The 11,605-nt window shown below is 46.0% G+C and overlaps 1 protein-coding gene and 1 pseudogene across 1 annotated transcript; one reads left to right on the forward strand and one right to left on the reverse strand.

Moving 5' to 3' along the window:
- The first annotated feature begins 1,904 nt into the window (after window positions 1–1,904).
- LOC119366043 (probable sulfate transporter 3.3) lies at window positions 1,905–7,747 on the forward strand. The gene is made up of 13 exons (XM_037631703.1): window positions 1,905–2,392; window positions 2,623–2,671; window positions 2,746–2,953; window positions 3,063–3,234; window positions 3,324–3,389; window positions 5,323–5,436; window positions 5,536–5,652; window positions 5,838–5,964; window positions 6,157–6,443; window positions 6,525–6,715; window positions 6,798–6,877; window positions 7,185–7,261; window positions 7,382–7,747. The coding sequence occupies exons 1-13, from the start codon at window positions 2,000–2,002 to the stop codon at window positions 7,529–7,531; spliced, it is 2,031 nt and encodes a 676-aa protein (XP_037487600.1). The 5' UTR covers window positions 1,905–1,999; the 3' UTR covers window positions 7,532–7,747.
- Window positions 7,748–7,805: 58 nt separating this feature from the next.
- On the reverse strand, window positions 7,806–11,373 carry LOC119366042 (annotated as a pseudogene).
- Between the last annotated feature and the right edge of the window lie 232 nt (window positions 11,374–11,605).

Raw genomic sequence — 11,605 nt, forward strand, 5'->3', positions numbered from 1 at the left:
AAGGCTACTGCCGTGACATGCATGTCGATCGGGGGTCCGACCCAATCGACCGATCACAAGCTGGCGGTCATAGAATATTCCGTCAGTCCGTCCGCATATGCAAGTTTGACCATGACTGCGGGCACACTCCCCTATGCAACATACGTATGTACACATGCCAGGTGAGAAGACCTCAACATCTACTATGCTATGACCCTCGCAAAAAAAACATCTACTATGCTATAAGTAGCCTATCTAGCAAGATCATCTACGGGTTCAACATGCATGGGTGCCATGTACGTACAAACCGTAGGTTAGGCCGTTGGGGAGTACTGTACACTGGTTGACAAGGGGCAACCTTTCTCGTAGGCATAGCTCCCGCACGTCGTCTAGACATGACAACAAAAATATGCATTGAAACATGATATCTCTTGGTGTTATTTCTAGAAACTAATGTTCTTGTTCCTCTACATATGTATGATATATACTTCAAATAAGTGATGAAGAGATCCATGACCTCCAATACAATAGATAAAAAAATACTTTCTACCAAAGAGCATCTCTTATCTTAAGCGCTAGGGACTATCCCTTCACTAAAGCACTAGAGGTCACATCTTCTCAAAGCGTCAGATATATCTGAGCAACATCCTGCACGGAAGTACTCTGCATTCGACGGCTGATGTTCGATCTATGTCCGAGACTGACTTTGAATGGCACTGATCAGAAGTATGATGGGAATCATGTGCGAGACTGATTTAATTTTGTAGAATGGATGTTTCATTTTCTAAACAATGGATATTGTTCCATTAAGGAACGCAATGACACTAAGAGAGAGTATCATGTTTCAAATATACATGTTTTCTAAACAAACGGATACTGTTCCATTAAGGCGCACAATAAATGTGCTTGTGTCATTGAGTATGACCTCAAAAGTCAAACTATATTGTTGGTGGAGAACTTCTACACTAAACCTCCATTAGCACCACCAAGGGTTTCAATTGTTCTTGTCAGATGATACCCTTTTGAAGAGACTGGCCTCGTATGTGCGCATGAGAAGGAAACTAATTTGAGTAAAAGATCTGATATTCAATTCAGTGAACTCAATTGTCGAGTTTTAATTTTGTCAAAGCAATAAGGGCGCTCTAACCTGTTTTGTGTGAACAAGCCCAACAAAGTTGATACGGCAACAACAATTGAGCTACGTGTGACAAACGGAAACCACGAGATCCCTCATTTTAAGGTCTTGTTACACTAAAAGACCCATAGCCAATCAACAAAAGGATAACATTTCTAGACATTCCAAATCCGTAGATTAGCGACGTAGCATCATGCGGAAACACCTTTGGGCCCGCTTTATAGACCATTTGACTATCCCCTTCTCCGGCTAATTGCGTGTTGGATCAAAGTGCATCTGTTTTTTGTTTTTTGACACGGTCCATTTATTGGCTTTTGGTATCGCGACTCAAGTCGATAATAATAGATGACACCGGAAATAACTAAATGAGATAGGTAAAACACATATATATGGTCGGGTGGCACATGTAATTTTCAAGAACATAACACACATGAGTCCCTACAAGCATATACATGAGATCATTCAATTGCGATGTCCTCAAAGCAAAAGCGGTGAATGTTTCTCCATCACAAGGATTGGTGGCATCAAATCCAAGGATCGCATCCGCGAGGAAAACTACGAATTTATCTGTGCTTTTTGCCAAATTATTGTACGCCCCCACCCCACCCTACCCCCTTGTGTTGTGTTGTCTTGTGTTGTGTCACCTTTGATTCTTCTCTCCCTTTCTCAAGTTGCGTACCACTTTTCTTCTTTTGTAGCTAGCGACCAGCCTCTTCCCATATCTGCCTCGGCGAGATGCCAGCCCAGGCCCATCTCATCCCGCCCCTCATCATATACATATACGGACACGCGGCTGTGCCGTGCCGTGCAGTGGCCTGATCACTTCAGCCTGTAGCTAGCAACCACCAAAGCTCTCTCGGCGCAGCCACAGCGCAATAATTTCGCATGGTGGGGATGAGCGGCGCCTATGGCGGCCACAGCAATGGTGGCGAGAGCCGGGCGCCCAACGAGGCAGTGGTAGTCAGGGCGCCCAAGGAGGCCGTGGTAGTGGGGGCGCCGCCGTCGGAGATGGAGATGGCGGGGGCGATGGGGGTGGTGCACAAGGTGGCGGCGCAGCCGGCGCAGAGCACGGCGAGCAAGATGAAGGGCAAGGTGAAGGAGACCTTCTTCCCCGACGACCCGTTCCGGAGCTTCAAGGGGCAGCCGCTGCGGGCGCAGTGGGTGCTGGCGGCCAGGTACCTGTTCCCGGTGCTGGAGTGGTTGCCCGGCTACTCGCTGTCCCTCTTCAAGTCCGACCTCGTCGCCGGCCTCACCATTGCCAGCCTCGCCATCCCCCAGGCATGTCATCTGCTCTCTGCTCACTCACTAATCACTCCCGCCCAAGATTGTTGATCGGTGCGCTCACGGGTTGCCGGTTCGGTTGACGCGTACGTGCCGTGGCGATTAGCGCGTCCGTACGTACGTCCAAACAAAATCGCTGGGCTGCGCTGATTTGGAATCTTGTACATGATCAATCTCGATCCGCTAACCACCCGTGACCAACAATCTACTGTTTGTGTTCTTGGCAGGGTATCAGCTACGCCAAGCTTGCGAACCTGCCGCCGATCATAGGCCTGTGTACGTATATACATACATGCTTTTCATTTCTACCGTCGGTAAATATACTTACGTCCATGTGTGGGTGGGTGTAGATTCGAGCTTCGTGCCGCCGCTGGTGTACGCGGTGCTGGGGAGCTCGCGGGACCTGGCGGTGGGGCCGGTGTCGATCGCGTCGCTGATCATGGGGTCGATGCTGCGGCAGGCGGTGAGCCCGTCGGCGGAGCCGATGCTGTTCCTGCAGCTGGCCTTCACGTCCACCTTCTTCGCCGGCCTCGTGCAGGCCTCGCTCGGCATCCTCAGGTGCGTGCGTACCCGGTCACCTGCTCGCCACGTCTCTCTTCAAGTGTGTGTGGGTGTGTGCATGCACCGGGACTGACACTAGACACGATAATAATGGATGCGGCTGTAGGCTGGGGTTCATCATCGATTTTCTGTCCAAGGCGACGCTGGTGGGGTTCATGGCGGGCGCGGCCATCATCGTGTCGCTGCAGCAGCTCAAGGCGCTGCTGGGCATCGTGCACTTCACCACCCAGATGGGCATCGTCCCCGTCATGGCCTCCGTCTTCCAGCACACAAACGAGGTCCGTCCGTCCGTCCGTTACCCATCCGCGTGCATGCACGTACGGTTCATTCCTGGCTAATGGTTTCGTTTGTGTGTGTGTACGTGCAGTGGTCGTGGCAGACGATGCTGATGGGCGCCTGCTTCCTGGTGCTCCTGCTCGCGGCCAGGCATGTGGTAAGCATTCCGCCACTGTGGTGCGCCGTTGACCGGCGCCGATGGGCTGCTGTCCTACGCGCGAAAGGCACCAAATGCTGTTTCTGCTCTGCTCCAACACGCTTTGTCTCCTCTGTTACGTTACGTACGTACGTTCGTCGTGCACAGTTGACCGGCGCCGATGGCCTGCTGTCCTACGCGCGAAAACGCCCAAATGCTGCTGCTGTGTTCCGCTCTGCTTCAAGACAACTTTATCTTCTCTTTACTTTATTTATTATTATCGCGTTGTCCGTATACAAGTATACGTTGTATGTGCAGCTAGTTGTACCTGTACGTACGTGCCGTCGGTCGGCTGGGCTAGAATAGATAGCCTCCCACGGCAGAAAATTCTAGGAACGACGGGTACGTACGTGCCAGGCCACATATGTATGTTGTATGTAGCCTTAGTAGTAGTCGTTGATGATGCGAGATGCACATCTCACACCGTCCATGGGAGGACGGTTGGTAGATGTGCACAATACGTTTTTCTTCAGGTTGGTGACCACGGAGTGGCACCCGGTGAACGGATGGATGCACACCTACGACAGTGTTTTACTTTACCCACAATATATATAAGATTTTTGATAGTTGACAGGGGAGAAAGGTTAGTAGTACGGGTCGACGTCGTGTTCAGAAAAGAGACCACGGGAGAAAGTGAGCGGGCGGTGACTTGTCACGTTCGATTCGCAACGAGGTGGACAACACCGGCCAAGTGGTCATCCGCAGTGATGAAGGACGTTCACTGCAACGTTGGACCATTGTTTCCACTCCCACTCCCAGCTAGTGTGACCTTCAGTTCACTGAACCTTCATTCTCAGCTACACAGCTGAATGACTGGACCTATATATAGGTGCTGGCTTCCAGAAATCAAGGTCTTCCTCTGGTGCAACTACCACTGATCTATTCATCTAAGTATGTATGCTAGCAGAGGAATAGTGTTGTGCCTCTCAAGGCCATACTGATTTTCCTTCTTCCAGAAAAGGTCTTGACAAAGTAAAATTAAGAAACCCACACAATACAAGTACTTCTGCAACCTACAGAGTCTGAACTTTGCTATAAAAGTACTTCTGCAGTTTCACATTTTCAGCACTGACCTCTTTCCAAATGAAATACTAGTTGGGGATAGCAAAGGCCATGAGCTGCTTTTGCTAAGGGCTGGTGGCAACCCTGTCTAACTCTCAGTTCATTCTTAACTGCTTTTGCTTAGGGTTGATCAGTTGGTAAACTGACAGACGATTTTTCATTTCTAGAATCTAAAATCAAGTCTGCATTCTTGCTGTATGACTGAATCCATGGGTGCTGGCTTGAGAAATTAAGCTCCCCAAGCCCACAATAGTGCAACCGCTTCTACTTGATCTATATATATGTGCTAGCTCTAGTCTAGAGGACTAGTGTTGTGCCTCTCAAGGCCATACTCATTTCTGTTCCTCAGGAGAGAACAGAAAAAAGAGGAAGAAACTCACATGTGCAACCTGCAAATACTGAACTTTGCTCTGCACTTCTGTAGCTACATTCTCTTTCAGCACTGACCTCTTTTCAAATGAAATATTACTTGGGAATAGTAAAGGTCTTGAGCCGTAGCCAGTGCTGGCAACAACCCTGTTTCACTCTGCTTTCGCTCGGAAACTGACAGTGCTGCTGGCAACCTTGTCTAACTCGGTTCATTCTTAGTAGTAGTAAAGTTATCGAGGCATACTTACCTCCTTTGATACCCGGGGCTGGTGGCAACCCTGCCTATCTCACTTCATTCTTGACTGCTTTTGCTATGGGCTTTGTCAATGCTGAAACTGCTAGAAAAATTTCCGTTTTTTGTTAGAACCTAAAATCAGATCTGTTTCTTATCCTGCAATTACTGATTCTGACTCCTGCACTCGTACTTACTCGTCTGATATTCTGCATGCGTGTGTGTATGCAGAGCATCAGATGGCCAAAGTTCTTCTGGATCTCAGCGTGTGCTCCCTTGGCATCCGTCATCGTATCCACCCTTCTCGTCTTCCTGTTCAAAGCACAGAACCACGGCATCAGCATTGTAAGAGATCAACAAAGACTGAACAATTGCTCATATTTTTTACAACTGTGTCATGCAACATGATGGCAAACAAAAAATATATGAATCTTTTTGCCGCAGATTGGTTCGCTCAAATGTGGCCTGAATCGCCCCTCATGGGACAAACTGCTCTTCGACCCGACATATCTTGGACTCACCATGAAGACTGGACTCGTCACCGGAATCATCTCCCTTACGGTATGCTACATATGACCCTCACACTGCACTAAAAAGATTCACCTTGGAAAAACAAAAAACTCTAACACGCTTCAAATTGGAAAATTCAAAAAAACGCTTCAAATTGGAATTAAGTAGCTGCGATGTATTTTTCATAGCCAGTGCCACTGAAACTCTGAAGTGTGCCCTGAATTTCGCTCTGACAGGAAGGAGTAGCAGTCGGTAGGACGTTTGCTTCACTCAAGGACTACCAGGTGGACGGAAACAAGGAGATGATGGCCATCGGGTTGATGAACATTGTGGGCTCATGCACATCGTGCTATGTGACAACAGGTAACCTACATTTCTGGACTTGAAATAACCTCCAACATCCTCTTGCATTCCTTGTAGGAAAACTGAAGGATCAATACCTGGGTAGAAAGGTTGTTTTTTAGATAATAGAAGGACAAGTCTCCCCGGTTCTGCATCATACGATGCACACAACTATAGGTCGAAAGCTTCATGGCGCTCTCTTATTTCTAACAGGAGCATTCTCTCGCTCTGCTGTGAACCACAATGCCGGCTGCAAGACCGCCATGTCCAATGTGGTCATGGCGCTGACGGTCATGGTCACGCTGCTGTTCCTCATGCCATTGTTCGTATACACGCCGAATGTTGTCCTTGGAGCAATCATCATCGCTGCTGTCATTGGCCTGATCGATCTCCCTGCTGCATACAACATCTGGAAGATGGACAAGATGGATTTCCTCGTGTGTCTGTGCGCATTTGCTGGTGTCATCTTCATCTCGGTCCAAGAAGGCCTTGCGATTGCGGTAACCAACATATTGCTTATTTTTCTGTAAAGGAAGTTGCTTCTTTAATTGCTTGGTTACTGAAATTTGTCAAATATTCAGGTTGGTATATCGATATTTAGGGTGTTGATGCAAATCACAAGGCCAAGGATGATGATTCAGGGCAACATTAAGGGAACAGATATTTACCGAAACCTCCATCAGTACAAGGAAGCTCAAAGAGTTCCTGGGTTCTTGATATTGACAATTGAGGCCCCCATAAACTTTGCAAACACCAACTATCTGAATGAAAGGTAAAAAGAAACTCCTATTACTGGACAGAATTGTTGAAGTCAAACTGCGGAATAAGTTACAATGCAATACTTCCATTTGTAGGACTAAAAGATGGATAGAGGATGAAAGTTCTTCAGGGAATAAACAAACTGAACTCCGTGTCGTAATCTTGGATCTATCAGGTTAGTGACCCCCGAGAATATTTTTGGTTCGCTTCACATTTTAGCATCCTTATTCGTATTTTTTAACTCAAGTTCAATAAACCATATGGATGCACCTCAGTGTTACTAACTTTCTACAAGTAGCTGAAAGCATGGTCGCAACAGAAAGCTTTGTAAGAGCTCAGTTTCCTGCTTGGGAGTTAGAACTAAGGAAGTGTTAGATCAGGCCTTAAAAAATGATATATTCAAATTAGTTGATAATGCTTGTCTGAAATTTAGTGTTTTCAATATTTTCACTGACGCATCATACATATTTTCCTTTTTTCAGCTGTCCCTGCAATTGACACAAGTGGCATAGCATTCCTCATTGACCTAAAGAAGTCAATAGAGAAACATGGCCTAGAGGTATACTCATCATATATATGAAAAGTTAATATCTCTAGTTCACATTTTGCAAAAAGAAAACACTTGTTCACAAGCTATCAGTTAAACTATGTGGCAATACCTTTTTCTCTCCCTTCGCAGCTTGTACTTGTGAATCCAACTGGAGAGGTCATGGAGAAAATACAACGAGCGAATGACGCGCACAATCATTTCAGGCCGGACTGCCTGTATTTGACCACCGGGGAAGCAATCGCTTCACTTTCTGGATTTGCCAAGATGGCAACACCTTAGAGTGGTTTTGCCGAATTGCCATTTTGATCATCTGATTGCAATGTCAAATTTGCATTGCCTTCTCATTAGTGAAAATGCCTGCAACAAAGCATTTCACAAGTTTGTTTGTAGCTATCTTCAGTGCCCTTCAAGTCTATGTGATGGAAATTAGGTGCTTGAAATATGTACATTCATGGTTTCCCATCAACATGAGTTCTCGCAAACTTTTGAACTTCAGTGTTAAGAACTAATACATGTTTAACTGTAGAAACTGTAACAACTGAATTACCTTTATTTACTTTTACATGGTTCTACATGACCCATTAGCATAGATCATACATACATAGCTATAATTCAGAGTTCCCAATTGACACTTGATATGCAGTATGACACCAAAGTAATAATAGTAACTGCAACACTGTACCATGTAAGCAAAATCATCTTGGAATTTCAAATGAATGCATGAACTCTTTTTCCAAGCTGTACAGCCTAGTTCCTTCGCTACCTTTGCTTCCCTTGTATGACTGATCATTTATACAATTCTGGTTCAGTCTTGTGATCTGAGAACTGAGATTGACCTTTAAGTTCAGCACATCTTCAAGTGTTGTCTCCACTTGTCTCATTGTAGGCCTTTCTTCACCTTTTAAACTTAAGCATGCTTCTGCGAGTCTTGCAACCACCTCAGCATCTTCGGCCCCTCCCTCCTCAACAATTTGTGTATCCAGAATATCTGAGAATCGATTGTCTCTTATAAGTGACAAAAAATGTGATGCAAGACTTGTGCTTTCTGACGAATGAGAAGAAAAAACTGGTGCCATCCTCGTCAGTAGCTCTGCTAGGATAACACCAAAGCTGTAAACATCACTCTTCTCCGTGAGTCGACTGGTATAGTAGTATTCAGGATCAAGGTAACCATACGTTCCTTGGACGGCTGTAAGTATTCCTGTCTCATTTATTGCAATTGACCTTGAAGCTCCAAAATCTGATACTTTTGCTGTTAAAGTATCAGTAAGTAATATATTTGCGCATTTGATATCTCTGTGGTATACTGATATGGAAGCAGCAGAGTGCAGATATGCAATAGCCCTTGCAGTTTCCAATGCAATTTTTAATCTATCTTTCCATGACAAAGGGTTCTCACTTTGGCCATGGAGATGATACGATAGAGTTCCATTCGATATGAACTCATAAACTAGCAGAGGAACTTCTGTCTCGAGGCAGCAGCCAAAGAGCTTCACCACATTCCTATGGTTTGTCTGTGAAAGTATGACAACCTCATTTATGAACTGGTCGATTTCCCTTTGAACTACAATTTTAGCCTTCTTGATGGCTACCACATGTTGATCAGATAAGATGCCTTTGTAGACAGTGCCATGGCACCGCCACCAAGGATGCGATTCTGGTCAAATTTGTTGGTTGCTTGCTCCAGCTCTTCCAAGCTGAAAATCCTTGTTCTTTCTGCTATGTCTTTGTTTGAAGAGATTAGCTGTTGCAGAAGCAATCCATGATTTTTCTTGAAGAACTTTTGTCTCAACTTCTTGGCTCTTCGTTGCTTGAGTTTATTGGTGATTTTGGCAATACCCAGAAGTGCAAACAGTATGCCAGAACCAGCACTAATTGCAATTACAGTAATCAGACCTGCACAAAATGTAATGTTTTAACCAAGAATAAAACAAAATACAGTAGCATTTTATATAGACGGTATAGTATACTATTGTATTTTTGAACTGGTGAAAACTGTAGGGGGTGGTGACCCCATTAACCATTGCTGCCCTGTCTGCGACCAAGATGAACTCTGCCGAAGATGCAAAATGCTGAAAGTGGTTGAAGTGCTTGTGAACATGGTGCCGCCGAACAGAACCCATGAGACAGGCAGCAAGGAACAATGCCATTATAGTCTCGTCAAACCAATTTATTCTATGGGATATCATGGTCAGCTAAATACACGTGCGTTGCTATAGGAAAAAAAAGGAAAACCTACAAGTCATCAGGTGCTCATAGTGTCGGGCTGGTTGAATGAGTGAAAGCATAATTTTCTTATTCTATACAGTGGCATTTGCGGCAATTTCATTGCAACTTTGGTGGCAAATAGGTGGAGTTGTGCTTCCATCTACACTGTTTGGCATATCAAATGGCTCATGTCTGGAGGGGAGGAGATTAATGGACCAACCTCGCCAACTCATATCTTTATAGGAATACAAACAGATACTTCTAAGGACCTTAACTATGACTAGTGTAAGTCTTATATCTGATGATTGAGTTGTATGTGTACCTGGGAGGCTCGTGATACCTTTCTTTGCAAGGCATCGGTATGTCCCCGGCACATTGATGCAGGTTCCATGGCATGGATAAATGTCTGGCCGTTGGCACTCATCAATATCTGAAAAGAGAGCAAAAAAATACAGTGTTGAAAACACAAAGATATATGCGTAAACACATTTTGCTCACAAAGTTGACATGGAAAAATCTAATATGTTCAAAGTGCGGTTAAAAATTAACAACTAAAATTCCAGACGAGCAACATGGTCCCTGGCTATAACAAGTGCAAGAAAACAACAAGTAGTAATAATATACCTTGGCATCCATTTGCGATGTAAGGGTTGCCCTCGTATCCTTTGGAGCAGTTGCACCGTGCCTTTTGGATATAAAGACCATCTGCGACTATGAAGCAGTTTACACTTATGGATCCCCTGTGTTCATATAAATCAAAGCCATCCCGTCCCCAGTACAATTGCCCGTCATCTCCCACATGAAGTGACCATTCTACCAACGTTGGGATCAACGTGGAATCAACAATCTTATATGGGTTGTCAAAGTAATTCAACTGCAGCATGGGTGCCTTTCGGGCCAACCACTCTTGGTCAGCTATGAACACCGCTCCATATCTCAATGAATCACCGGTTCTCCAGTTCAAAGCACCAAGCTGGAGGTCATAGGACGGGAGACCTAGCCGTGCGATGGGCATCTGGCAGCAGCCGACACCAGAACATGAGGTGTCGCTCACCCACGGTCTGTCAGGACAATACACGGAACAGACACTAACATAGTCGCCAGAAGAGGCAATGAGGCTGGCTAAGACATTGCAGCCCATAGCAACGAACCGGTTGTGATCGATGGACACTATCAGGGGGCCCTCATCCGTCAGGCCAGCGGACCACAAGCCATCTGATTGATTAGATCTTGTGTTCAGCCAGATACTCACCATCTTGCTGTGGATCCGCAACGTACCATCCGTCAGAGAAATATCAACCACTTCCGCGCCATCACCCACCAGCAGCTTCGGTGGCTGGCGCGTCTCGTCGCACGTGAGATTGAAGCCCGTGCGGAAGCACCCTTGCCGGAAGCCAAAAGGGTAGGGGACGGCTATGCTGCCACATGCCTCCGGGCAACCAGGCAAGGCTATTGGAGCTGCTAATGTTGCCACTATACACTGGAGTGTTAATGCTGCAATACTGGTGCATAACTTTGCTTTTGTGGAAGGGGCAGAGGAAACCAGCACCATCCTGGAAACCTGTCTCTTTGGTGCAAGAAAAAAGGGTGCCTATTTATCGCGCATTCTTCTCTGAACATTCTATGGCACTGTAAACGACTGGGTCCTGTACATCGTTCTCGCTGATTAAAACCGAAGGGGAAAAGAAGGTGGATGTTAATGAGTGTTGTGCTAATCTTCTATGCAGATTTGGAAATCATGTCCAACTTGTCTATGCCAATAGTGACCTTCGTGGACTGGAGGGCATCGGTCAACATGTTGGTCATTGGTCGCACCGTGCCATCCGGGGCAAGCTTTTTTTTTTTTTTTTTTTTTGAGATTCATCCGGGGCAAGCTTGTGATAACCCCATTGCCCGCGAACGGATTCGGTGGACAGAGTGCGTTGGGTAGGCTGAAGCCCTCGCGGAAGCAGCCGAAGCCGCAGGTCCCCAGGCAACCAGATAATGGCAATTTCGAAAACAGGGAAGAAAGGAAAATTTACCTCAATGCTGCTAGCCCGCCCAGGCGCCATCCACACCCTTTTGAACCAAGAATCTTGGCCGGAGCTGACTTGAGCATTTCATCGAACAGCTCGCCTGCGGCGCAAAGACTGGAAATCAAACTAA

This window comes from Triticum dicoccoides, chromosome 2B (genome assembly GCF_002162155.2).
Source record: "Triticum dicoccoides isolate Atlit2015 ecotype Zavitan chromosome 2B, WEW_v2.0, whole genome shotgun sequence".
Classification (NCBI taxonomy): Eukaryota; Viridiplantae; Streptophyta; class Magnoliopsida; order Poales; family Poaceae; genus Triticum; species Triticum dicoccoides.

Coding starts and splice junctions, on each gene's coding strand:
- LOC119366043 (XM_037631703.1), top strand. CDS start 2,000: ATGGTGGGGATGAGCGGCGCCTATGGCGGCCACAGCAATGGTGGCGAG. Junction 2,393..2,622: donor CCAGCCTCGCCATCCCCCAG/GCATGTCATCTG, acceptor TGTTCTTGGCAG/GGTATCAGCTACGCCAAGCT. Junction 3,390..5,322: donor TGCTCGCGGCCAGGCATGTG/GTAAGCATTCCG, acceptor GTGTGTATGCAG/AGCATCAGATGGCCAAAGTT.